General features: G+C 40.4%; 1 protein-coding gene across 1 annotated transcript in view; it reads left to right on the forward strand.

The window, feature by feature from the left end:
• Nucleotides 1–24,240, forward strand: part of unm_sa1614 (un-named sa1614) — a 256,372-nt gene extending 232,132 nt beyond the window's left edge. The window contains exons 27-29 of the mRNA XM_043709987.1: nucleotides 4,509–4,687; nucleotides 15,619–15,741; nucleotides 21,935–24,240. Of these exons, the coding sequence (XP_043565922.1) occupies nucleotides 4,509–4,687; nucleotides 15,619–15,741; nucleotides 21,935–22,009 (377 nt within the window). The 3' untranslated portion in view covers nucleotides 22,010–24,240. The remainder of the gene's footprint in view (nucleotides 1–4,508; nucleotides 4,688–15,618; nucleotides 15,742–21,934) is intronic.
• Nucleotides 24,241–24,647: the final 407 nt, after the last annotated feature.

The following is a 24,647-nucleotide window of genomic DNA, read 5'->3' on the forward strand; positions in this document are numbered from 1 at the left end:
GGGCCTGGGTGTATATGTGCAATAGTTACTGAAGGCGGCAGAACAGTTTGAGAGAAATAATAAAGCATTCAGTATTCTCAGCTCAATTCATTGGAGCATAGGGTATGTAAGCAAGGGGGTGACATTGAACTTGTATAAGACACTTGTTAGACCTCAGCTAGAATGTTGTATACATTTCTGAGCATCAGTTATTGGAAGGATGTGACATATTGGAGGGAGCGCAGAAGTGGTTTCTAAGAATGATTCCAGGGATGAGAAATTTCAGTTGATGATAGATTGAAGAAATTGGGACTGTTCTCCTTGAAGAGTAGATGGCTAAAAGGAGATCTGATAGAAGTTTTCAAAATCATGAGGGGACTAGATAAAGTAGATAGGAAGAAACTATTACTGCTTGTAAAAGGATCAAGAACCATGGGCACAGATTTAAAGTGATTTGTAAAAGAAGAAAATGCAAGGTGGAAAAGAAGATTTTCAAATAGCCGATAGTTAGGGTATGGACTGCACTGCCTGGAAATGTGATGGAGACATATTGAAGCGTTCAAGAGGGTATTAGATGATAATTTGGATAGAAACGATATTCAAGTTTATTAGGAAAATGACAGAGATTGGCATGAGGTAATGATACTCATTTGAAGAGCCAGTGCAAACATGATGGGCCAAATGACTTACTTCTGTATCCTGAAATTTCTGTGATTCCATAAACTTTTTATCCATTTTGAGAATGCTAAGCAGTTCTTAGGCAACACAGCTGATTTGAACTTTCTAAAGCGTGAGCAGGAACACTGAGAATTTATATTCTCTTCTATTGTTGGGGCATTGGCATTCAAACTGTCCTTGTCCAACTGCCAAAATGCATACCTTCCAAAGGGATTGGGTGATAGAGGGGTACCACTGGTCATTGATCAGTCGGATATTTTCATGTCTCTAGTTCCTGATTGTTGAGGCCATTGAATATCCACTACCATGGATATGCATGAGCTAGATTTTTAAAACCTGTCAGGATCCAGATTGGAGACATTTGCGCATGTAACTTGTCATCACTGGACCATGATGATTCTCCGACACGATTCCAGCTTCCAAGTCGTTTGGCTGCCTGTCCAAACAGGAAGCAGCCAATTTAGCTCAATTAGAATTAATTTCAGGATCTGTGATGACCTAGTTCTCCTGCCAACTGGGATTTCTGGTTCACAACACAAGCAGCCCATGTCTAGACCAATTTGGCAAGCTCCAGGTTACAAATGTGGGAAGCACAAAGGGTCACGTGAGAACTCTCACAATTTCCCAGTGTCCATAGTAAACATTAGGCTTTGGGTGCTCGAGCTGGCTGTCCTCCGTCAACCTTCTCTCCTCTCTTCTCCCAGGATCATGGCCAAGCAACAGTGATATTGGGATCCAGTGAGACTTAATTGGATTTACCCATAATTTCTGAAGCATATTGGATCACAGGCCTATTGGTGGCTACCAAAGATTTTTTCCCCCTCTTCACAGAAGAGGCACCATTCCATACATCTCATGCATTTAGGGGAGGTGATGGCATGTGGTAATACCACTGGACTGGTAATCCAGAATCCTAGACTGATCACCTGTAGATATGATAAGAATCCCACCATAACAGATGATGAAATGTGATTTTAGTGAAATCTGAAAATCAAACAGATCGTCTAATGGTGATCATATAACCATTGCCGATTGTCGTAAAGTCACATCTGGTTCACTAATGTCATTTAGAGAAGGAAACTGCCATCCTTGCCTGATATGCACTATATGTGACTCCAGACCCATAATGATATTAACTCCTAATAGTCCTCTGAAATGGCACAGAGAACCAATCAGTACAAAAGCAATTAGAAATGGGTGATCAAATGCCAGCCTTGCCAGTGACACCCATGTCCCATGCAAGGATATAAAATAAATCGAAAATGGTGGTCATTGCAAGGCCAGGGAAATTACTCAATGACCTAGACAATTTCTACTCACGTTGCCTTGCTCTCAGTAACAAAATTCTTCTAAACACATTGAGTCCCACCTTGGAAGCAGCAATATGCACAACACCAACCTTCCCCAACATAGTCCCAAACAGAACTGAACTGGTCCGAGCAAATCCTAACACTGTCAGCACATACAGCTTACAATAAGGCCTGAAGATAGGTCCCATCTTTGTTGACTGATCCTACGCCCATGATAAAATATGGTGTACAGGCATGCTGTCACTGCTCTTCAAAATTATCCACTGTGAAAACCCAACAGATCGTCAAATCTGTGCTCAGTGTGTACCGTGGAAATCAAATTCACCTCCCACAATGAACAGTTGAGTCTCACAGCGATCAGTCCCCTCATTGCTCTCTTCAACATATCATAGAATCCCTACAGTGCAGAAAGAAGACATGTGGCCCATTAGATCTGCATGTGGCCCATCCAAAGAGCACCCCCCCCATTCTCTATTTAAATAACCCATTTACCATGGCTAATCCAACTAGTCTGCACATTCCTGGTCACTACAGGGCAATTTAGCATGGCCAATCCACCTTATTTGCACATGTTTGGGAGGAGACCCATGCCGACATAGGGAGAATGTGCAAACTCCCCGCAGACAATTGCCCAAGACTAGAATTGAACATGGGTCCCTGGTCCTATGAGGTAGCAGTACTAACCACTGTGCCACCCACAACATACATTTTAATGCTAGTAAATTCGCTCCCAAAGGTCCATGGCTCTTCACATATGCTGACTACTTTGCTCTGGCATTCAAAGCTAACAAATGTGAGGAAATTGAGAAAACATTCACTGAAAATCTATTCTCTGGAAGCCTACATCAGCAAATTAAAAGTTAACCCAAACACTATCAAGACTATTGTTTTACCTGAACAACTCAAAGGACGGGGAAGAACGTCATGTCCAGTTCTGTGGTTGACCACTCATCCATGATCCAAACTCAAAATATCTTGGTATCACTTTTGCCAGTATATTGATTTACCTGCAAAACTATGAGAAAACCAAAACCCAGGTCAAGGCAAGAAAATGAATGTTACATAGGGAGATTGGCAAGTACAACCTGCTATAGCAGAGCCAACAGACCACATGCTGATTCACTGGCCTTGGTCTACCCAACAGTAGAGTGCTGCTGCCCAACTTGGAACCACCACACAAATGCTGTAGATATCCATCTCTGGGAAGTCATTAAGATTATTTCTGGGGCATTGAAATCAACACAGCTCAAATGCTTCCAGTGCTGACACATACTGAACTTCTGATACCCACTGGGAAAACATCCTCCTCAAAGAATACTACCATGTATCAGCTGATGATGCACCCTCATTGAAACAGGACTTATTAAAAAAATACACACTCTTGAGAGTTGCCTTGTGCCTACTGCTTTACAAGCTAACATAAGCCTCCCTTCTTGATCATGCGCCTCCAAGTTGACTGCGTATATCTACAAATACAACTTGTTAACTGACCTGAATGGTGAAAGTCACTGGTTTCAATCTTCCACAAAAAATCTGGACAACCCTCAGCTGTCGAAAGGGTTAATACTAAAGACTGCATTAAGTTCCACCCAATTTGATGATGCCATGAGAACTTGGGTGATGAAAGGCAGAACATCTGAAAATTATCCAGGGAACAGACTATTATGCCAGATATCACTATAGTCTTAGTAATAACGTCTTACTAATTTAGCTTATACCTGATTGTAGTTGTGCAATAAACTGCATCCTGATTAAATTGCTGCGTTTTCTGATTAGACTACCTAATGGGTTTCCTCTACCATTTCAGACCAACAAAGTCCTGTAAGCCAAGTCAGAACAAGAGAATGGTGACAACAATCTTTGCAGCCACATATTAGCAGTTGAGTAGTAAGGGTATGGAATGCTTTGCCTGCAACGGTAGTAGATTCGCCAACTTTAATTACATTTAAGTCGTCATTGGACAAGCATATGGATGTACATGGAATAGTGTAGGTTAGATGGGCTTCAGATTGGTATGACAGGTTGGCGCAACATTGAGGGCTGTAATGTTCTATGTTCTATAAAGATCAGCAGCTTCCCCTTCAACCAGTGAGACTGACAATCATGTAATGCTGAAGCGCTTCTGTGGCCATTCAGCAAGTCCAGTTGCTATTCTTTAACTGACTGGAGTATCTATCATGTCCAGCACATGCCATTGGGAGCTATGATGTGAAACTAGCTGCCATGATTAAAGATGTATCTCTGTCTAACTCAGTAGAGAGCAACTGAACCTGATTTGTAAGGCTAAGAATCACATTGGGTGCTCCAATTAAACTTTGAACTTTACAGCAGCCTAAAGAAAGAATTATGAATGCAGATGTTTTTGGAGTGTGGACAGGTTACAAAATACTTTCTGTTTGGTTCCTCAATGTGTATTTGTCATCACTTCTTCGGCTGCGAGTACAGTCTTCAGTCAAAAATCTGTTGCTTCTGCTAAAAAGTTGAAAGTATTGTGCAACTGATTTCCTTATTTGAACTGTTTGGATGTATTATTTTCTATAGATCAAAAGAAACCTGAACAACTCTACTCCATACCCAAAAAATCCAAAAATGTTGCAGAGGTTAGCCAGAGGTCACCATGGCCTGTTACTTCACCTGTAATTTCTTCCTTTGCTGAACCAAATAACGATACGTATGCTGTGCCTGGAAACCCAATACCACTTCCCCGGAAAATGAATATGGTAAGAAATGAACACCTTTTTACAATTGGGAATGCATGTTTAGCAATGAGATACAGTACTAGTTTGTTAATGTAATGAAATTTTGTAATTTAATGAAGCATATTACTGAACTAATTATTAAAAAGGATGAAATTTATAAGATAATTGATTAGGAATTGGTGAAAATATTAAGTCTTCTGTTAAGCATGAATTATGGTAAATCTTATTAAAACCATCAGACCATTGCTAGAACAGGCCATTTTCGTCCTCATCAACAGTAGTTTACTGACCTAATTTCAATACATTTCTGAAAACCAAAACTTCTGGCTCATCACCCTAAGATCGAGAGAGTTATTTTGGTGGTAGAATCAAATCAGACACTAAGTGAGTATTGATGTAATAAGATGTATCTATTTGAGAGTCTGTATTTAGCATGCAATTTTAGTCCTAATGATTGATTTACTATACTTTCAATTTGCCTGAAGTTGCTAAAATAGGCATTTGTAGATTTAGCACTGAAACAATGATTGGAAACAGTTCTTGTGGAGCAATGTATATGGGTTCCATGCAGCTACTTGTACTGAGTATGTGGAGTGCACAGGCTGACGCACAACCACAGGTTTCAGGATAGGTGAGGATGATGGAGAGAAAACACAAGCTCATTGTAATAGACAGGCAATCCTGATAGAGGAGGACCAAAGGAAGAGGCTTGTTCTAAATGGAAGGAGTTTTCTCTTTCCTATCTCTCTCATATGCAGTAGGTAGTGTTGCTCATCATATCCTTCGCCTTCTCTTCCTTCATCCTGCAGATCTGTAACCAGATGCCGTACCTAACAGGTAGTGAGAAACTGAGTTAGCATTTCAGGTTGAGATGATCGCTCCTTAGAATAATGCGGAGAAGCACAGTTCTCACAGTTCCCAGATGAAGTCCTCAGAATTTCTAGAATAAACATTGTTCAAGGATTAATAATCCTTGATAAAGGCCAGTGAGAGAATGGGCCTTTAAGTAGCTGATGAATTCTTCAGTAACAGCTTATTCACTCTTATGTAGCTAATGTTTTTAGATTAGTGTGGAAACAGACCCTTCGGCCCAACAAGTCCACACCGACCCTCCGAAGAGCAACCCACTCAGACCCAATCCCCTATATTTACCCCTTCACCTAACACTACGGGCAATTTAACGTGGCCAATTCACCGAATCTGCACATTTTTGGACTGTGGGAGGAAACCGGACCACCCGGAGGAAACCCATTCAGACACGGGGAGAATATGCAAACTCCACACAGATAGTAGCCTGAGGTGGGAATTGAACCAGGTCTCTGGCGCTGTGAGACAGCAGTGCTAACCACTGTACCGCCTAATGTTGCGAGACATTTGGTCAAACCCTTTCCACCAAAAAGGCATGTAGCTTTTTAATGTGCTCTAGCAGTCAATTTAACTGGCAATCAATGACATGAAAATCCTCTCAGTGGTTTAGATAATGTTTCATGCTAAAGTAGGGCGAAGCCAGCATTTAGTTCAAGGTTCCTGATTTTGGCTGTCTTGCAGGCTGTTTAGCCCCTAATGGACCCAGAGGAAATTTCCCAGTAAGCGTATTACCAACAGTACACCTGCGGTTATAAATAATGACATTTTCATGATATCTGTTATCCTGTACACAAAGCTCTGACAGAAGTTGTCAAGAATCCAGAGAAAGTATATTCCTGTCAGGGTGAAAGGGAAGGCTGGTAGGTATAGGGAATGCTGGATGACCAGAGAAATTGAGGGTTTGGTTAAGAAAAAGAAGGAAGCATATGTCAGGTATAGACAGGATAGATCGAGTGAATCCTTAGAAGAGTATAAAGGAAGTAGGAGTATACTTAAGAGGGAAATCAGGAGGCCAAAAAGGGGACATGAGATAGCGTTGGCACATAGAATTAAGGAAAATCCAAAGGGTTTTTACAAATATATTAAGGAAAAAAGGGTAACTAGGGAGAGAATAGGACACCTCAAAGATCAGCTAGGCAGCCTTTGTGTGGAGCCATAGAAAATGGGGGAAATATGAAATGAGTATTTTGCATCAGTATTTACTGTGGAAAAGGATATGGAAGATATAGACTGTAGGGAAATAGATGGTGACATCTTGCACAATGTCCAGATTACAGAGGAGGAAGTGCTGGATGTCTTGAAATGGTTAAAAGTGGATAAATCCCCAGGACCTAATCAGGTGTACCCAAGAATTTTGTGGGAAGAAAGAGAAGTGATTGCTGGGCCTCTTGCTGAGATATTTGTATCATCGATAGTCACAGGTGAGGTGCCGGAACACTGAAGGTTGGCAAACGTGGTGCCACTGTTTAAGAAGGGAGGTAAGGACAAGCCAGGGAATTATATTTGGATACAAAACTGGCTCAAAGGTAGAAGACAGAGGGTGGTGGCGGAGGGTTGTTTTTCAGACTGGAGGCCTGTGACCAGTGGAGTGCCACAAGGATCAGGTGCTGGGCCCTCTACTTTTTGTCATTTACATAAATGATTTGGATGCGAGCATAAGAGGTACAGTTAGTACGTTTGCAGATGACACCAAAATTGGAGGTGTAGTGGACAGCAAAGAGGGTTACCACAGATTACAACAGGATCTGGATGAGATGGGCCAATGGGCTGATGAAGTTTAATTCAGATAAATACGAGATGCTGCATTTTGGGAAAGCAAATCTTAGCAGGACTTGTACACTTATTGGTAAGGTCCTAGGGAGTGTTGCTGAACAAAGAGATCTTAGAGTGCAGGTTCATAGCTCCTTGAGTCGCAGGTAGATAGGATAATGAAGAAGGCGTTTGGTATGCTTTCCTTTATTGGTCAGAGTATTGAGTATAAGGTCATGTTGTGGCTGTACAGGACATTGGTTAGGCCATTGTTGGAATATTGCGTGCAATATTCGGAAAGATGTTGTGAAACCTGAAAGGGTTCAGAAAAGATTTACAAGGATGTTGCCAGGGTTGGAACATTTGAGCTACAGGGAGAGGCTGAACAGGCTGGGGCTGTTTTCCCTGGAGCGTCAGAGGCTGAGGGGTGACCTTATAGAGGTTTACAAAATTATAAGGAGGATGGATAGGATAAACAGACAAAGTCTTTTCCCTGGGGTCGAGGAGTCCAGAACTAGAGGGTATAGGTTTCGGATGAGAGGGGAAAGATATAAAAGAGACCTAAGGGGCAACCTTTTCACGCAGAGGGTAGTACGTGTATGGAATGAGTTGCCAGAGGAAGTGGTGGAGGCTGGTACAATTGCAACATTAAAGAGACATTTGGATGGGTATATGAATAGGAAGGGGACTGAAGGGTCTGTTTCCATTTTGTACACCTCCATGACTTTATGACTCTACCAAGATTTCCAAACTCCTTTTATCCTCTGCTTGCTTTTCTTGTCTTTGCATTCAGTGATGCCCATCGGACTTGGTCACCTTGATGGGAAGATCAAAGCCATTCTTCAACCTGTTATGTGGTATTGACCCATAATAAATGAGAGTTTTGCTAAATCTCCAAAAGGGACCTCCAGGAATTATACCTGACCAGAATTAGGGAGAGAAAAAACAACCAAAGAAGTAGAATTGAAGTTTGAGTCTGCTGTAAAACAATCTTCATTGCGTTTGGTTACTGAGATAGGAAGGCAGGGGGAGACCAGATAAAGAGGTACAGAGCAGCTTGAATTCCATATTCCTTTTTTTGTTGTTTTTAATGGAACAGGATTCAGGCAGTTTTTTTTTAGAAGACTGTCTGCTGTACTTGGTTAGCACTGAACTGGAAAAGTTAAAACTTTTCCCAAAACTTTTACCCAGAGTTATGTTTCTGGGCAGAGTTTTCAGATCCTAATGTGGGGAAAAAAGACTGGGTCTAAAAATACCAGCATCAGCCAGCATGCAGGCACCATTTTCTGGACACCATTACTAGTGATGGCTGTATTAAGTGCAACTGGTTCAGGGTCCAGAAGGTCTTATCAAGAACATGTCAGTGATAGTTACAGGAGACCAACAGTGATTTTTTTCCAGTCAATTTCCAGTTTCCCAGCACAACAGGAAGCAGTTCATTTCTTGGAAATGGGCACCCAATGACAAACTAGTGTGAATCAAGCCAAAAACTATTATTTAGGTGGAGTGCTGCTCCCACAACAAACCCACCTCCTGAATCTGGAGGTCTTTGATTGTCCCTCTCACTTTAAGGGCCCATAACAGGGAAACTGTCTGTATGTCAATTAAAAGATGACCCAGTCAAAATTCCTGTGAATCGCCCACAACGGCAGATTTTATATCAAAAACAAAGGGAAAATCTAACCCTCTGATTTAAATTTTAATCTTGCAATCCGAATATTGGTGGTGTAGCTAATTTTCCAGAATACATAAGTACCGTTCAGTCAACTCCAATGATACAGTTTATCCTAATATCTAGCAGTCTCCACTTAAAAGATTTTTGTTTTCAAATTTCTGTCTAAGAAAACTAAACGGCAAATATCAGTATTTTCTCAGTGGTTTCTTTTTAAGAGATGTGTGTGGGGATAATGTGCACGCTTGAACAGAGACAGCTTGAACATACCTGGGAAAGGAATGGAAAACTGTTGGAGCCTACAGAAATGCAAATATTAGTAAGAGATAAGGGGGAGAAAATGACATTTTAAATAACCATTCTGATGGAGAGACCCTAGATTTAGATTGTCTACAGATGAAAACAATGGAAATGCTAACTTTAACATTCTAAACTAGCAGGCCAAAATGACTCAACTGTTAGCAGAGAGAAAAAAAAATGCAGATCCAAAATAAAATCTCTCTCCAGCCAAGATGAACAGCTGAGATGGTCATATCATGTCTTGACAGCTGTTTGCAGTAGCACAGCCTAAGATGACATCAACTCCAGTTAAATTTCCAGAACCACAATTAAGATGATAAAAGACTCACATCCTCAAATTCCTGTGAGAAAGCCAAATGTGGCTGTATGAGATTCAGAATTTTGGCACATTGTCAAGATAAACTATTCAAATCACAGATTCATAGTCTCATGCGAAGTACCTCAAATTAGAAAACTACCTCCAGTGTCAAAGCTGTAAGGGATTTGAAATACTTTGCGCAAAACAGAAAGTGATCAGCCATTGAGCATTTTAATTGTCTTTGTATGACGTCCACAACTCAAAATTGTTCATGTTAACTACGCAAGGATCAGGCTTCAAAAATGAAACCTAAATTCATATTTTTCAAGATAATTGTTTGCATCAAGACTTGTCGATAAAGTTGTTGATTCCAGTAGTACCTCATGGACCAAGCTGTAGAGTGCCAATGGTGTGAAGGGTCAGAGTCATTGTCATCTTTGATTTTCTCATTGCCACATTGTTCACACAATTGCAATTCACACTGGATAAGTAAATGGAAAGATTTATTTATTGTCATTACCTAGCCCACAGAAATTAAGTCTAGTTGTACACCCCTCACATAAAAGCAAACTATTGCAGATGCTGGAAATCTGAAATGAAAACAAGAAGAAATTTGGCAGCATCTGTAGAAACAGAAACAGATTTGAAGTTTCAAGTCTAATATGACTCTTCCTGAGACCTGAAAGAGGCTGGAAAACTGTTTTTTATGCTATTGACAGAGGGGGGAAGAGAAGAAGCAAGTGCTACAGATTGTTTGGGTACCTAGAGCAAAAGACAAAAGCTTTGTTAATGGTGGTGAAGGAGTGATAAGGATGTAAAATTGATGTGAAAAGGAGAAAATAGGTCCACTCTGCTAAGAGAAAAATCAATAGGACATAGATCATACACAGCTGGGGTGGGGGGAGGGGCAGTAGGAAAAATGGAATACAGAGGTCATGCTCTGAATATTGAGTCCTAGAGACTGTAAAGCGTGTAAATCAAAATGATGTGCTGTCTGTGAGCTTGCATTAACCTTCGTTGAACACTAGCCCAGAATGGAAATTTTAGCATGGGAACAAGGATATTAAAATGCAAAGCACCTGGAAGATCAGAATTATTCCTCGAACAAAGCAGTTACCAAGTTTGTGTTTGGTCGTCTCAGTGTAAAGGAGTCTGCTTTGTTGGCAGTGAATGGAATAGACTAGATGAAAATAAGTGCAAGCAGAACACTGGGGTCTTGAACAGTGAGGAGGAAGAAAGTAAATGGGCAAGTATTACATCTACATTCCTGAAGAAGGGCTTATGCCTGAAACGTCGATTCTCCTGCTCCTTGAATGCTGCCTGACCTGCTGCGCTTTTCCAGCAACACATTTTTCAGCTCCAGTATTACATCTACTTGATTGAATGGGAAGGTGCTAAGATGGGAGTGGGGGTGGGGAGGATGAGGAAGTATTAGGAGTGATTGGCCATACTAAGTTACTGTGTAGTGTCAAGGGATGCACAGGATAGGTGGATTAGCCACAGTAAATGTGGGGTTACATGGATAAGGTGGGGGACCTGGGTCTGGTTATGATGCTGTTCAGAAGTGTGGACTTGATGGGTCAAATGGCCTCTTTCCACACTGTAGGGATTCCATGATTCTATGATAAAGGAGTGATCCCTGTAGAATGCTGACCGTGGAGGGGAGGAGGAAATGTGTTTGATGGTACCCTGCTGGAGGTGGCCAGAATGGCAGAGGATGATATCCTGAATTTGGACACTGGTAAGATGGAAAGTAAGGACAAGAGAAACCCTATTATTATTCTGGGATAGATGGAAAGAGGTGAGGGCAGAAGTGTGGGAGATGGGTCAGACACAGTTGAGGGCCCTGTCAAACCAGAGTGTTGGGGACTGCTCAGTTGAAGAAAAATTACTGTCAGAGGTGTCCTGGTGGAAGATGGCATCATCAGAACATGACAGAGATGAAGAAACTGGGAGAATAAATAGGAATCCTTGCAGGAAGGAGTGTGTGAAGAGATGGAGTCAAGGTAACTGTGGGGCATGGTGGATTTGTATTAGGTATTGATGGAAAGCCTAACCCTAGAAATGGAAACAGTAAAGTCAAGGAAGGGAAGGGAAGAATCAGAAATGGAGCAGGTGAAGGTGAGAGAAGGATAGAAATTGGAAGCAAAGCTAATTAATTTTTTTTTCAATTATAGAAGAGAGAAGAACATAGCACTGACAAAATCATCACAGTAACTGAGGAAGAGTTATGGGTGGGGGCCCGAATAGGACTGGAACATTCCACACACCCCATAAAGAGACAGGCATAACTGGAACCCATCGCCACACCTTTGATTTGAGAAAGTAAAATATGTTCTAGAAAAAGTTATTCAAAGTTAACCAAGATAAGTAAAATCTGTGTTTTGCAAGAGGCAAGCTTGAATTTTTAGATTTACTGTAATGAAATCAAAACAAATATTTGATCTGTGGAAATAGAATGCAACACAGTTATTTTCTATCCAATACGAAGAGTGATAAGCTGTGCCATAGCTAACACGTTGTATAAATGTCTTAGGCCAAGGCAATTCTTCTTCTAATTTGAGATTTAGGATACATATGGTTAGGAAAATCTTGTAGAACAAACATGAACATTACTATGTCCGGAAATATATTTCCCCAACCATGCTCTGATATGGTATTTTAAGAATGGAGGGGTTAGGTGTCAGGTAGCCTGTTCATCCTTATGCCAGATGAAGTTGCTAAGTGGTCACTTTACTAGCCACTTAAGGTCCTCTTCCCACAGCTGGCATTTTGCCTTTGGCAGATGGACATCTCAGCAACTGGGAAAACTGCTCAATAAACCTGGTGGCATCCCTGCAAGCCAGAGGATTCCCACTGAAAATATCCTCCCCATTCTCATGATCAGCCCTGTTTATGTTTTACCAAGTACTTCCGGCTAATGGTTGTGTAGAGTGCTGTCACTGATTCTTTCTATAATATGTGTATAGGCCTGTTTGTTTAATAGTGGCAGAGCATAAACCAATTGTGAGTCTTAACACAAACAGACACGTATTAGTTAAGTTATAAATGTTAGAGTCATAGAGATTCAGAAGGACAGACAGGAAGGTAAGGGAGGTGGTGTAGCTCTGATTTTCAAGGACGACATCAGGGCGGTGCTGAGAGATGATATTGGTTATATGCAGAATAAGGTTGAATCCATTTGGGTAGAAATTAGAAATTCTAAGCAGAAAACGTCACTGGTAGGCATAGTCTATAAGCTACCAAATAATAACATCACATTGGGGTGGGCAATATAAAAAGAAATAACTGATGCCTTTAAAAATGGTACGGCAATTATCATGGGGAATATTAATCTACGTGTCGATTGGTCGAACCAACTCAATCAGGATAACCTTGAGGAGAAATTCATTGAGTGAATCTGCGATAGCTTTCTTGAACAGTATGTGATGGAACCGATGAGGGCGCAAGCTATCCTGTATAATGAGACAGGAATAATTAATGATCTCCTAGTTAGGGATCCTCTTGGAAGGAGTGATCACAGTAATTTTGAATTGAGAATACAGATGGAGAGTGTGAAGATCAAGTCTGATATCCAGAGTCCTGTGCTTAAACAAGGGAGACTAGAATAGGATGTGGGTGGATTTGGCTAAAGTAGACTGAAAACAAAGACTTTATGATGGGATAGTTGACGAGCAGTGAATGACTTTCAAAGCGTTCAGCAAAATATATATTCCAGTGAAAAGGAAATACTGTAACAAAAGGTTTAATCTGCCATGGGTGTCTAAGGAAATAAGGGAGGTTATCAAATTGAAAGTGAACGCATACAAAGTGACCAAGATCAGCAGGAAACTAGAATATTAGGAAAGCTTTAAAGGTCAACAGAAAGCCACAAAAAAAAGCTATGAAGGAAAGTAAGATAGAACATGTGAAAAAACTAGCAAAGATAGCAAAAGTTTATATAAATATATAAAACAAAAAAGAGTAGCTAAAGTAAACATTGGTCCTTTAGAGGATGAGAAGGTGCATTTACCAATGGGATATGATGAAATGGCTGAGGCATTGAACAGGAATTTTTTGTCGGTCTGCACAGTGGAGGACACTAATAACATGCCCGTAATTGACAAAGAGACGAAGGTAGTTGAGGACCTGGAAACAATCATTATCAAGAAAAAGGTAGTGTTGGACAAGCTAATGGAGTTAAGGATAGACAAATCTCCTCGTTCTGATGGAATGCTTTCCAGGGTACTAAAAGAGATGGTAGGAAAAATAACAAGTGCACTTATGGTGTTTTCCAAAATTCGCTGGACTCTGGGGCAGTTCCAGCAGATTGGAAAACAGCAAACAAGGATCAATGCTGGGTTCACAGCTTTTCATAATTTATATAAATGATTTGGTTGTGAACATAGGAAGTATAGTTAGTAAGTTTGCAGGTGACACCAAAACTAGAGGTGCAGAGAACAGCGAAGAGGATTATCTCAGAGTACAACAGGATCTTGATCGGTTTGGCCAATGGGCTGCGGAGTGGCAGATGGAGATTAATTTAGGTAAATGTGAGGTGCTGCATTTTGGAAAAGCAAATCAGAGCGGGACTTGTACACTGAATGGTAAGGTCCTGGGGAATGTTGCTGAACAAAGAGAACTTGGAGTGCAGGTTCATAGTTCCTTGAAAGTTGAATTGCAGGTAGATAGTGAAGAAGATATTAGTTAGGCCACTTTTGGAATACTATGTGCAATTCTGGACTCCCTTCTATCGGAAGGATGTTGTGAAACTTGAAAGGATTCAGAAAAGATATACAATGGTGTTGCTCGGACTGGAGGATTTGAGCTATAGAGAGTGGTGGAATAGGCTGGGGCTGTTTTCCCTGGAGCGACAGAGGCTGAGGGGTGACCTTAGAGGTTTATAAAGTCGTGAGGGGCATGGATAGGATAAATAGACAAGGTCTTTTCCCTGGGGTGGGGGAGTACAGAACTAGAGGGCATAGGTTTAGGATGAGAGGGGAAAGATTTAAAAGAGACCTAAAGGGAACGTTTTCACGCAGAAGGTGGTGTGTGTATGGAATGAGCTGCCAGAGGGAGTGGTGGAGGCTGGTACAATTGCAACATTTAAAAGGCAAATGGATGGGTATATGAATAGGAAGGGTTTATAAGAATATGGACCAAGCGCTGGGAAATGGGACTAAATTCGTTTAGGATATCTGGTCGGCGTGGACAAGTTGGACTAAAGGGTCTGTTTCCGTGCTGTACATCTCTATGACTCCCACTCATGTTCTCAAAATGCTAGGTACTTGCTGATTTTCATGTTGTGTTGTCTTGACATTTAGCTTGTTTCTTGTTTGTTAAGCTAATCTGAATATTACTGAGGGATGTTGGGCCATTAATCAAGCAGTCTCTTAACTGGCAACTCAGTGCTGCCTTATGAGAAATCCACCATATTGCTCAGCAAATGCTTACAAGTTGGAGAGAGAAGCTCCTTACAATCAAGATCGGCCTCACCAGACATCTCACCCAATTCTACCAGAAATTTCACCCTCGCATACATCACTCAGTCAGATATAAGATTGCACCCTAAATTTTGATTTTAATCCCTGCTGTCAGTTTAAAAACTGTAGATATGGTGAGTACGTGGGATTTTTTTTTTTAAATTAAAGTCAATGTGTCCACTTTTGTCAACTGGATTTGCATAAAACAGTCACTCATGCATTGTTGATATTCTTAATTCAGGATTTGCCATAAATGCTGTGAAGAAGGAAGGCTGTTCTCTCTGAGGGTTGAGAGTCTTTGGAAGTCCTTGCCACAGAGGGCTGTGAGGGCAGAGTCCTTGTGTATATTTAGGGCTAAGACAGAGAGATTCTAGATCAGTCAGGGATTCAAGGGTTTCAGGAGAATGCAGGAAAGTGGATATGAGGAGTGTTGGATCAGCTATGATCCTATTGAATAATGGAACAGGCTTGAGGGCCAATTGGCTTATTCTTCTTCCTATTTCTTATGTTCTTATGGTGTTAATGCAGTTAGTAGAAAGGTAAGATGGCTAAAGAAAAGAACTGGTTAATAAACTCTGGCTTTGCATAATAATTTATTTTACAGGCAAAACCCAAAATTCGTAGAGGAAGAGCCATTTACAACTGCACAGCAGATCACGCTGATGAGCTTACATTCACGGAGGGAGAGATTATAGTAATTACTGGAGAGGAAGATCAGGAGTGGTGGGTATGTATCTATCTAATGGCTCATTATTATACTGCCCTGAGGAGGCATTTTGATTAGATTAGATTCCCTACAGTATGGGAATGGGTCCTTCGGCCCAAGTCCACACCGACCCTCCGAAGAGTAACTCACCCAGACCGATTCCCCTACTCCATATTTACCCCTGATTAATGCACCTAACATTATTGGTAATTTCCCATGGCCAATTCACCTGACCTGCACATCTTTGGATTATGGGAGGAAACCGGAGCACCTGGAGGAAACCCACACAGACACTGGGAGAATGTACAAACTCCACACAGTCACCCAAGGCTGGAATCGAACCTGGTTCCCTGGCGCTGTGAGGCAGCAGTGCTAAACACTGAGCCACCATGCCACATTCTTCAACCTTGGCCTGTTGGGTGTTGATATTTGCTTTTCTTTGTTGCTCTTAGGAATGAATAATAACTCCTTTCTCAACCTCTTCTTAGTTGCGCAATGCAGAAGTCAGAAATTCAGCCATTATTTAAACTCACTGCTGAACAAGTGCATGATCTTGGAGCTGGCATTTAGGATATCCACAAGACTAGTTTGGTGACCCACATTAAACATTAAGTTAACAATCACACAACACCAGGTTATAGTCCAACAGGTTTACTCGGAAGCAATAGTTTTGGAGCGCTGCTCCTTCATCAGATAGCTGTAGAGCAGGATGATAAGACACAGAATTTATAGCAAACGATCACAGTGCCATGCATGCAATTGATACGAAATATTGAAAAAAACCTAGATTGCTGTTACTTCTTTCAGCTTTTCAAATGGGTTGCAGGTTTCAAATCACATTCTGAAGCTAACTTAAGGTTTTATTTTTAAAAAGTGACATCTCAGCTCAAACAACGCATTAAAGATGTGAGGTTAGAGTCGGTATCCCAATCTTGAGTCAGACTGGGACGTTCAGCCTCTGATCTTAAGATGACCATCCTCCAAGGCAGACTTTGGGATACGCAACAACGCAAAGTGGCCAAGCAGGCAGGCAGACACACACACACACACCCCCCCCCCCCCCCCCAACCAAGAGGTGCACTTTACCATGCACTGTCACTCACTCTCCACACACATGCAAGTTTTACAGAATTGTAATGGCAGATATATTCTATGTTGTTCAAAAAGCACACAATCTGCAGTCAATAAAGGCAATCAATCCATGTAACATTTTATAAATGCTCAAGATTATCATCAGCTGTGGAATTCTTTTGAAAGGTAGAGAGCTGTGCTGGAAAACAGGCTTCAGCTTAGATAAAGTAAATGCATGTTCAGTACTCCAGTGTATTTCATCCTGCTGTAATTTCTTGAAATTGTACTGCTGTGAATACTGAAGGAATCATACAGGATGTGAACTTACCCTTGCTATCATAGATCAGTATGGTTCAGCTCATCGTTACCCTAAATTACAGATTGTGGAGACTTTGATAGTAAAGTATCTTACTAAGAAGACTGCAGTGCCAGAGGAATCATACTTTGTTTTATACTGAGGCTTTGTCTGCCAATTGAGATGAAAGTTAACATTCGCATGCTCATCCAAAAAACAGCAAACAATTCTTTTAGTGATTTGATCAAAGTTCTTCTCAACCAGTGCCACTAAACAAAGATTAAATGGTCATTCCTTTCGCGGCTATTTATGCAATGTTTCAAGAGCAGAATTATTGCTAAATAACATGTAACGGGAAGTTCTGACTGTGCGATTAAGCAATATGGAAATACTGTAAACAAACCAGTAAACATATCTGTCTTAGGACATGATAGACTGCATCAAAGTATATGTCACTTCTCTATTCATAGAATCAAAGAATTGTTACTGTGCAGAAGGAGCTATTTGGCCCATTGTGCTTGCACTGGCTCTATTATCAAGTCTGGCTCTACTATCCAGTGCCAATCTCCTGTCTCTTTCCCATTTCCCTGCACACACATACTATCTAAATAACCATCCAATGCCCTCTTGAATGCCTCAATTAAACCTGCCTCCATTGCTTTTCCAGGCTGTGTGTTGCATCCCCTAACTACTCGCAATTTGAAAACTTCTTTCCTCACAACACCCTTGCTGCATTTGCATATCACTTTAAATCGGTCCCCTCCTGTTCTTGTTTATTTTACAAGCAAAAACAGCTCACCCCATATATCCAGCCCATTCATAATTTAAAAAGTCTGAGTCAGATCTCCTCTTAGCCTTCTCTCCAGAGAGAACACTCCCACTTCTTCAAAATATCCTTGTAGCTGAAGTTTCTCAAAACTGGTAATGTTTTAATAAATTGATTCCGCACTGTTCCCATCTTCTATAATGTGGACCCCCACGTGTACGAAATACTCCAGCTGAGACGTAAAAAGTGTCTTGGACAAGTTCAACATCACCTCCCTGTTTTTAAACTCTATGCCTTTGTTAATGAAGCCGAGAACACTATGCTTTACTTACTGCTGTCTCTCCAAATGTCCTACCACATTTCAATGATCTGTGCATGAATATCCCCAGGTCCCTCTGCTCCTGAAATACCTTTAGAATTGCGCTTCCTATTTTACATCATCTTTCAGTGTTATTCCTACAAAGTGCGTCATCTCACACTTCTCTGCTCTGAACTTCATCTGCTTTCTATCTGCCCATTCCATCAACTTGTCTATTCCTTTAGGAGTTCCATGCTATCCTCCTCACAGTTTACAATTCTTTGAAGTTTAGTGTCATCTATAAACTTGGAAATTATCCTCCATGCACCAAGATCCAAATCATTAATATAAATCAAGAAAAGCAAGGACCCCAATACTGATCCACAGGGAAGCTACAAAGATTCTTCCAGCCTGATAAAATATCCACTGACCAGTGCTCTGCTTTCTATAGTACTACCAATTTTTTAATTACATCTGTTTTAAACATAACTTACAACTTTCTTCAAATGCCTCCTGGAAATCCATGTATACCAAATGTATGTGTTACCATCAGCAATCTTTTCTGTCACCTCCTCAAAAACTATTGAACACTAGTTATGCCACTGGCTGATGTATATCGAGAGTGTGCTTTCCAGCACCAACTCTAATCTCCAGCATCTGCAGTCCTCACTTCCTCCTACTGGCTGATGTGTGAGTGGCAATCTCTTCTGCAGCTGGCACAGTTGAATAGGATTGGCCCAAGGCTGGCTTATATTTTTTTCATTTTGTAGGGTCTCTTTTCCATCATCTGGACATTTCTTTAGTCCTCCCATTTTTCCATGCCAGCCTTAACAGTTTGTCTCCAGTCACTCCGGTCAGCAACAACAACCTCCCATTCATAACTCTGATCCTGGTCAATTTGAGATCTCGATTATAGATTCCCTTGTCTTGCAGATGCAAGTGACTTGTTCCTCTTGCACCAGTAGAACATATTTTTGGGAATGTGGCTGCAATTCATTTGGCACAGATGGTCCAGCCAATCAAATCACTGCTGTCTCAGCAGCACAGGAACAAACTTTGAGGATCCCAACATGCAATTTTATATTCTTCTTTGATAGTCTGTCATGCAAGATGGCCAGTACTGTCTGAGTCATAGGGGAAATGGCTCAGACACTTTTCTTGGCTTGCATATGTTTCTGAGAACACAATTCTGGTACAACAAGCCCCTTGTGTTTTCAGTTATTGTTGTACCACACTTTATTTCTCAACTTTGACATGATAGGATGAATTTCTTTTTTTCACCTAGGACTCTAGCAAGCAGCCTATTTTCCACAGCAGCATTTCTGTTAGCAAATTCAAAGGCCTTAGTGAGGTGTCTGAAAGGAATGTGAAGTGGTCTGTGTTGTTCAAGGTATTTCTGCTGCATGGGGGTCAGCTAGCTCATTTGTTCAGATTGACACCAACAGTGTGCGTTCGGTTCCCACACTGGCCTAGGTTACCATAAAGGACTTTCCTCAATCTCTTTCCATGCTTAAGGCATGATGAACCTCAGGTTAAGCTCTACTAGTCTGATGTCTCTAATGATACAGCAACCCTACAACCTTGTAAGACAATAGCAACTTTACCTTATACTTCTGCAGTAACTGCCAAAGTAAGAAAGTCATGTCAGATGCCAATCTGTCAGCTTTGAAGCTGCACTGAGACTATGATATGTAATGTCAGGATCTGCCATCTGGTCAGAGCAACTTGAGTAAATACCTTCCCCACTTTACTTATCAAGGAAGTGTGTCAATAATTGTTAAACATACAAGTAATCCTTTTGTCACTACAAACCTGCTCTGCCATTCAATAAGACCACAGCCGATCTGTTGTGTTCTGAATTCCACATTCTCACCAACCCCTGCTAAGGTTTGATTCCCTTGCCTAACAAGTGCCTTACAGAATTAGTCATTAAGATGTACAGCACTGTCCAACTGATATCTGACATTAATCTAGTCCCATTTGGCCCATGTCCCTCTGAACTCTTACTATTCATATATGCATCCAGATTACTGTTAAATGTCATAATTGTATCAGCCTTCACTACCTCCTCTGACAACTCATTCCATACAGGCATCACGCTCTATGTGAAAAAAAGTTGCTCCTTAGGTCCCTTTTAAATCTTTCCCCTCTCACCTTAAACCTATACCCTCTAGTTTTGGATTCCCCTACCCTGGGAGAAAGACCTTGGCTATGCACCCTATCTATGTCCCTCACGATCTTATAAACCTCTATAAGGTCACCCCTCAGCCTCAGATGCTCCAGCGAAAATAGCCCCGGCTTCTTTCCCTGTTAGTTCAAACTCTCCAACCCTGACAATATCCAGTTTCACAACATGTTTCCTATAGCAGAGTGACCAGAATCGAATGCAATATTCCAAAAGAAACCTAACTAATGTCCAAATTAGCTTCAAGATGACCTCCCAACTGCTATGCGGAATGCACTGACCAATAAAGGCAAGTGTACCAAATGCCACCTTCACTATCCTGTCTACCTGCGACTCTACTTTCAAGGAACTATGAACCTGCACCCCAAGGTCTCTTTCTTTAGCAACGCTCCCCAGGACCTTAGCATTAAGTGTATAAGGCCTGCCCTGATTTGCCTTAACAAAATGCAGCATCTCACATTTATCTAAATTGAACTCCATTTGCTAATTGATCCTTAACATCTGGGGTGAAGGCAAGTGTTGAGACATAGATGCTCATGAGGGTAACTGGATCCCATACTTGTAGATAAGTGAAGATGAATATCTGGAACAAGCACATCATCCTATGAGGAAAGGCTATATAGACTAGGGCTGTATCTTCTGGAAGAAACAGAGGTAACTTAATTGAAACATGTAAGATCCAGAAGGGACTGGGTGGATACTAAGAGGATGTTTCTTGTGGGAGAATCTGTAACTAGGGGTCACCCTTTAAAAATAAGGAGGCGGCTACTTAAAACCGAGACAAGGAAATATTTTTTCTCTTAGGGGTTGTAAATCTTTGAAATTCCCTTCCTTAAAAGACATCAGATGCAGAATCTTTTAAATATTTTTTAGACACGGCTAAATAGACTTTTGAGGAATAAAAGTTCTTGGGAATATGCAGGAATGTAGAGTTGAAGATCAGATCAGCCATTATTTTATTGAATGGGGAGCAAGCTTGAAGGGGCAAATGTTCATATGTTTCTAAGAAGACAAAAAATCTCTGTGCTTTTTGAAGGGTTCAGTTTCAGAGGTTGTGTGGTTTTCCTGTAAATGAGCTGGAGGAATGTGTAATATTGCACTTTTGAACAGGCCCAGGTTCTTGCAGCCTGTATCTCCATTTCTAACTTTGTAAGTTCTTTATCAGTCGCAGTTATCTTGCTGGCATCATTAATCTCCACATGGTCATTGCTAAAGCCTAAATGTGTAATGACTGAAATTCAGAGTATCTAGATCGTGATCAAAATTAAAAACATTTCTCCGACCCAATTCCTACTCCTTCTAAATATATGGCAGGAAGGAAGGGATAGATTGTGTTGATTACTCTCAGCTTATAATTGTGAATGCCTGTAGGGTTCTCAGGGTGAGCTTTGAACCAACAACGTTCTGACTCAGAGTACTGGATGGAGCTTACACAATGTTCAGAACTTTTAATTAGCTTAATTCAATGCTGTGAAATAATAGCACATCTTGCATGTTATGTTGCACTAAGTCAATAATGGGAATAATGAGTGTTCTGAAACACCTCTGAATGTTGACTGGATTTAAATGACTATGTTCATTTTTTTCTCTTTCTGGCAGAATGGCTATATAGAAGGGCAACCTCACAGAAAAGGTCTTTTCCCAGCATCTTTTATCCAGTTACAAACAAGCTAACAGATCTAATCCTTCAATCTGAGCAATTAAAGTGAGAGAAGACCAACATCATTCGCTTCATCTGTATCATTTACTTCTTGGAGTTTGAAGCGTCTATTAATTTTACTGAAAGGTAGTCGTCATTTGAAAATTGTTTCTAATGACCATGAACAGTGAACCAGTTCTTCTAATGCAGTGGCCCTTCTGAGGGAAAAAGCTATACTGATGCAGCAGGCAGTTTGGTAAAACCCGAATACAATGTTTAACTTCAGGAAAGATCCAGATTGCTGTTTGAAAGCAGGTGGCTGTTTAATTTGTTGCCCTAAGTGTATGCCTTACTGTACAATGCTCATGTATATGTTGGTATTTTAAAAAATTTGTTTCCAATTAGTGATATTATTCAGTTATAAATGTTTAAAGATTTAAAATGGTCATCATAAAACCACTCGAGAATTAGCCATTATATATAATATATATATTTTTTATATATGGAAAAATCCTATCTTTAGAAATATTTGTGCTTGGAGAGGTCAACACCTGACCACACTGCCTGGTGGCAAGCATTTACTGAGGATAAGGGAACATCTCTCATACCAGGCTCTGCTTTCTTTGTTGCCACTTCAGAACTTTTATTTTGAGCAACAAGCAATTATGACAATCCATGATGAGGAAATAGCCTCCAATAGGCTGTGGAAGAAGAATGTGTGAAAATTATGGAAGAGTCTATGTATTTTTATTTTTAAAGATGGCAAGTAATAATTTAAAAATGCTAAGTGTTCATGTTAAAACATTTTAACAAGAAAATAAATCCCTATATCTTATTTAAGATATGATGGTCTCTGGACTATCAAACTTAGTTTGGATTTGTGTTTACCATGTCGTAAATGTGCTTATGTGTAATGACTGAAATTCAGAGCATCTAGATCATGATCAAAATTAAAAACATTTCTCCTACCCCATTCCCACTCCTCCTAAATATATGGCAGGAAGGAAGGGATAAATTGTGTTGAATGACCTTAGCTTATAGTTGTGAATGCCTGCACAGATTTTTAATTAATGAATTTATACCGAGTGAACTACCTCTTTGGAGTGTGAAATAAAACAGAAAATGCTGGAATTATTCCGTAGGTCTGGCAGCATCTATGGAGAGCATTAGAGAGTTGATGTTTCAAACCAAATATAACACTTCTGTTCTCAAGAAGAGTATTCAACTCGAAACTTTAACTCCCTTTCTCTCTTTACCAGTGATGTCTGATTTCAGCACTTTTTAATTTCAGATTTCCAACATCCGCAGTATTTTGTTTTCATTTTTGGAGTGTGAAATACTTTTCCTTTTGAAATTGGAACAAATCTCAGCAACAGAATCAGGAATGCATCAGCACCACCTAGAGTTTGAACAAAGCAGTCATGAAGGCGACTTTACACATTGCAGCCAGTTTGCACAAAATCATTCTTCTGTATCTGCAAATTTTTTTAGATTAGATTTCCTACAGTGTGGAAACAGGCCCTTCGCCCCAACAAGTCCACACTGACCCTCCAAAGAGTAACCCACCCAGATCCATTTCCCTCTGATTAACAGTAAACTTCCTCTCAATTTGTCTCAAGCATAAATTGTGACTTACTATTGCCTTCCCCTTGTCCCTCCTCCAGGCTTGATTTTGGCATCATAAAAATGAACAGTGTTTCTTAGTGGTAAATGTATTATTAAACAATTAAATCAAACTGTCAAATCATCCTCATTACTGCCAGGTTAACTGGTAACAGTGTTATTTGCAATGTGGATTTGTTCAGTTTTAGCTCACTGTTGATCTGATCTGAAAAATAAAAGGAAAATGAAGGGCTGATGAGCTGACTTATTCTAGATTGGGACCACATAAGAAAGCATTGATACTTTGGATGGTCTATTCATAAGGCCTCTGCCTACTCTTCCCAACACCACCACATGAAATATCTATTACTATTACCGTAATTGTGTAGATACTGCAGCGAGATTCACAATCACTTGCTTTGTTCAAGAGATTATGAATAAAAATAGAAAGCAGAGTTAAGATCAGTACGATTGGAACATTGTAATCTGATATGAGGAAAAGTATTATTTTTTTATTTTTAATTATGCTCAATGAAAGAAATCATTTCAGAATTCTCATTCCTATTCTTGACTACTGTGTGATTATTCTCTTTCATGTACTTTAAAGGTGTATACCATCTTAATTATCATTGTGAATAAATGGCAAACTTGGTTAATTACTTAATCATTGTGTCTAGTTTTATTATATGGGTGGTCTTGTAATTTTTGCACTTGCAGAAAAACACAGTTTTAATTAATAGGCATGTGTCTCTAACAATCAAAAAGACATTTGTTGTAATGTTTTGCACAAGTTCTTACACAGGCACTCCTACATATTCAAACTGCTGAATCACCATATTATCAGGCTTAAACCGAAGTCAAATGTATTTACAACTTTGGTCACATATTTGACCCTGTGCTGAGTTTCCAATGATGTACTGAAATGAGAGCTAAGACGATGTATTCTCAACGCCACATCCCCAGTCAGCTTTACCACTACATCAGCTATACCTGTGAAAACCTCACCATAGGAGCAGGAAAATCGACGTTTCGGGCAAAAGCCTGTATTCCTGATGAAGGGCTTTTGCCTGA

Source organism: Chiloscyllium plagiosum, chromosome 20 (assembly GCF_004010195.1).
Source record: "Chiloscyllium plagiosum isolate BGI_BamShark_2017 chromosome 20, ASM401019v2, whole genome shotgun sequence".
Lineage (NCBI taxonomy): Eukaryota > Metazoa > Chordata > Chondrichthyes > Orectolobiformes > Hemiscylliidae > Chiloscyllium > Chiloscyllium plagiosum.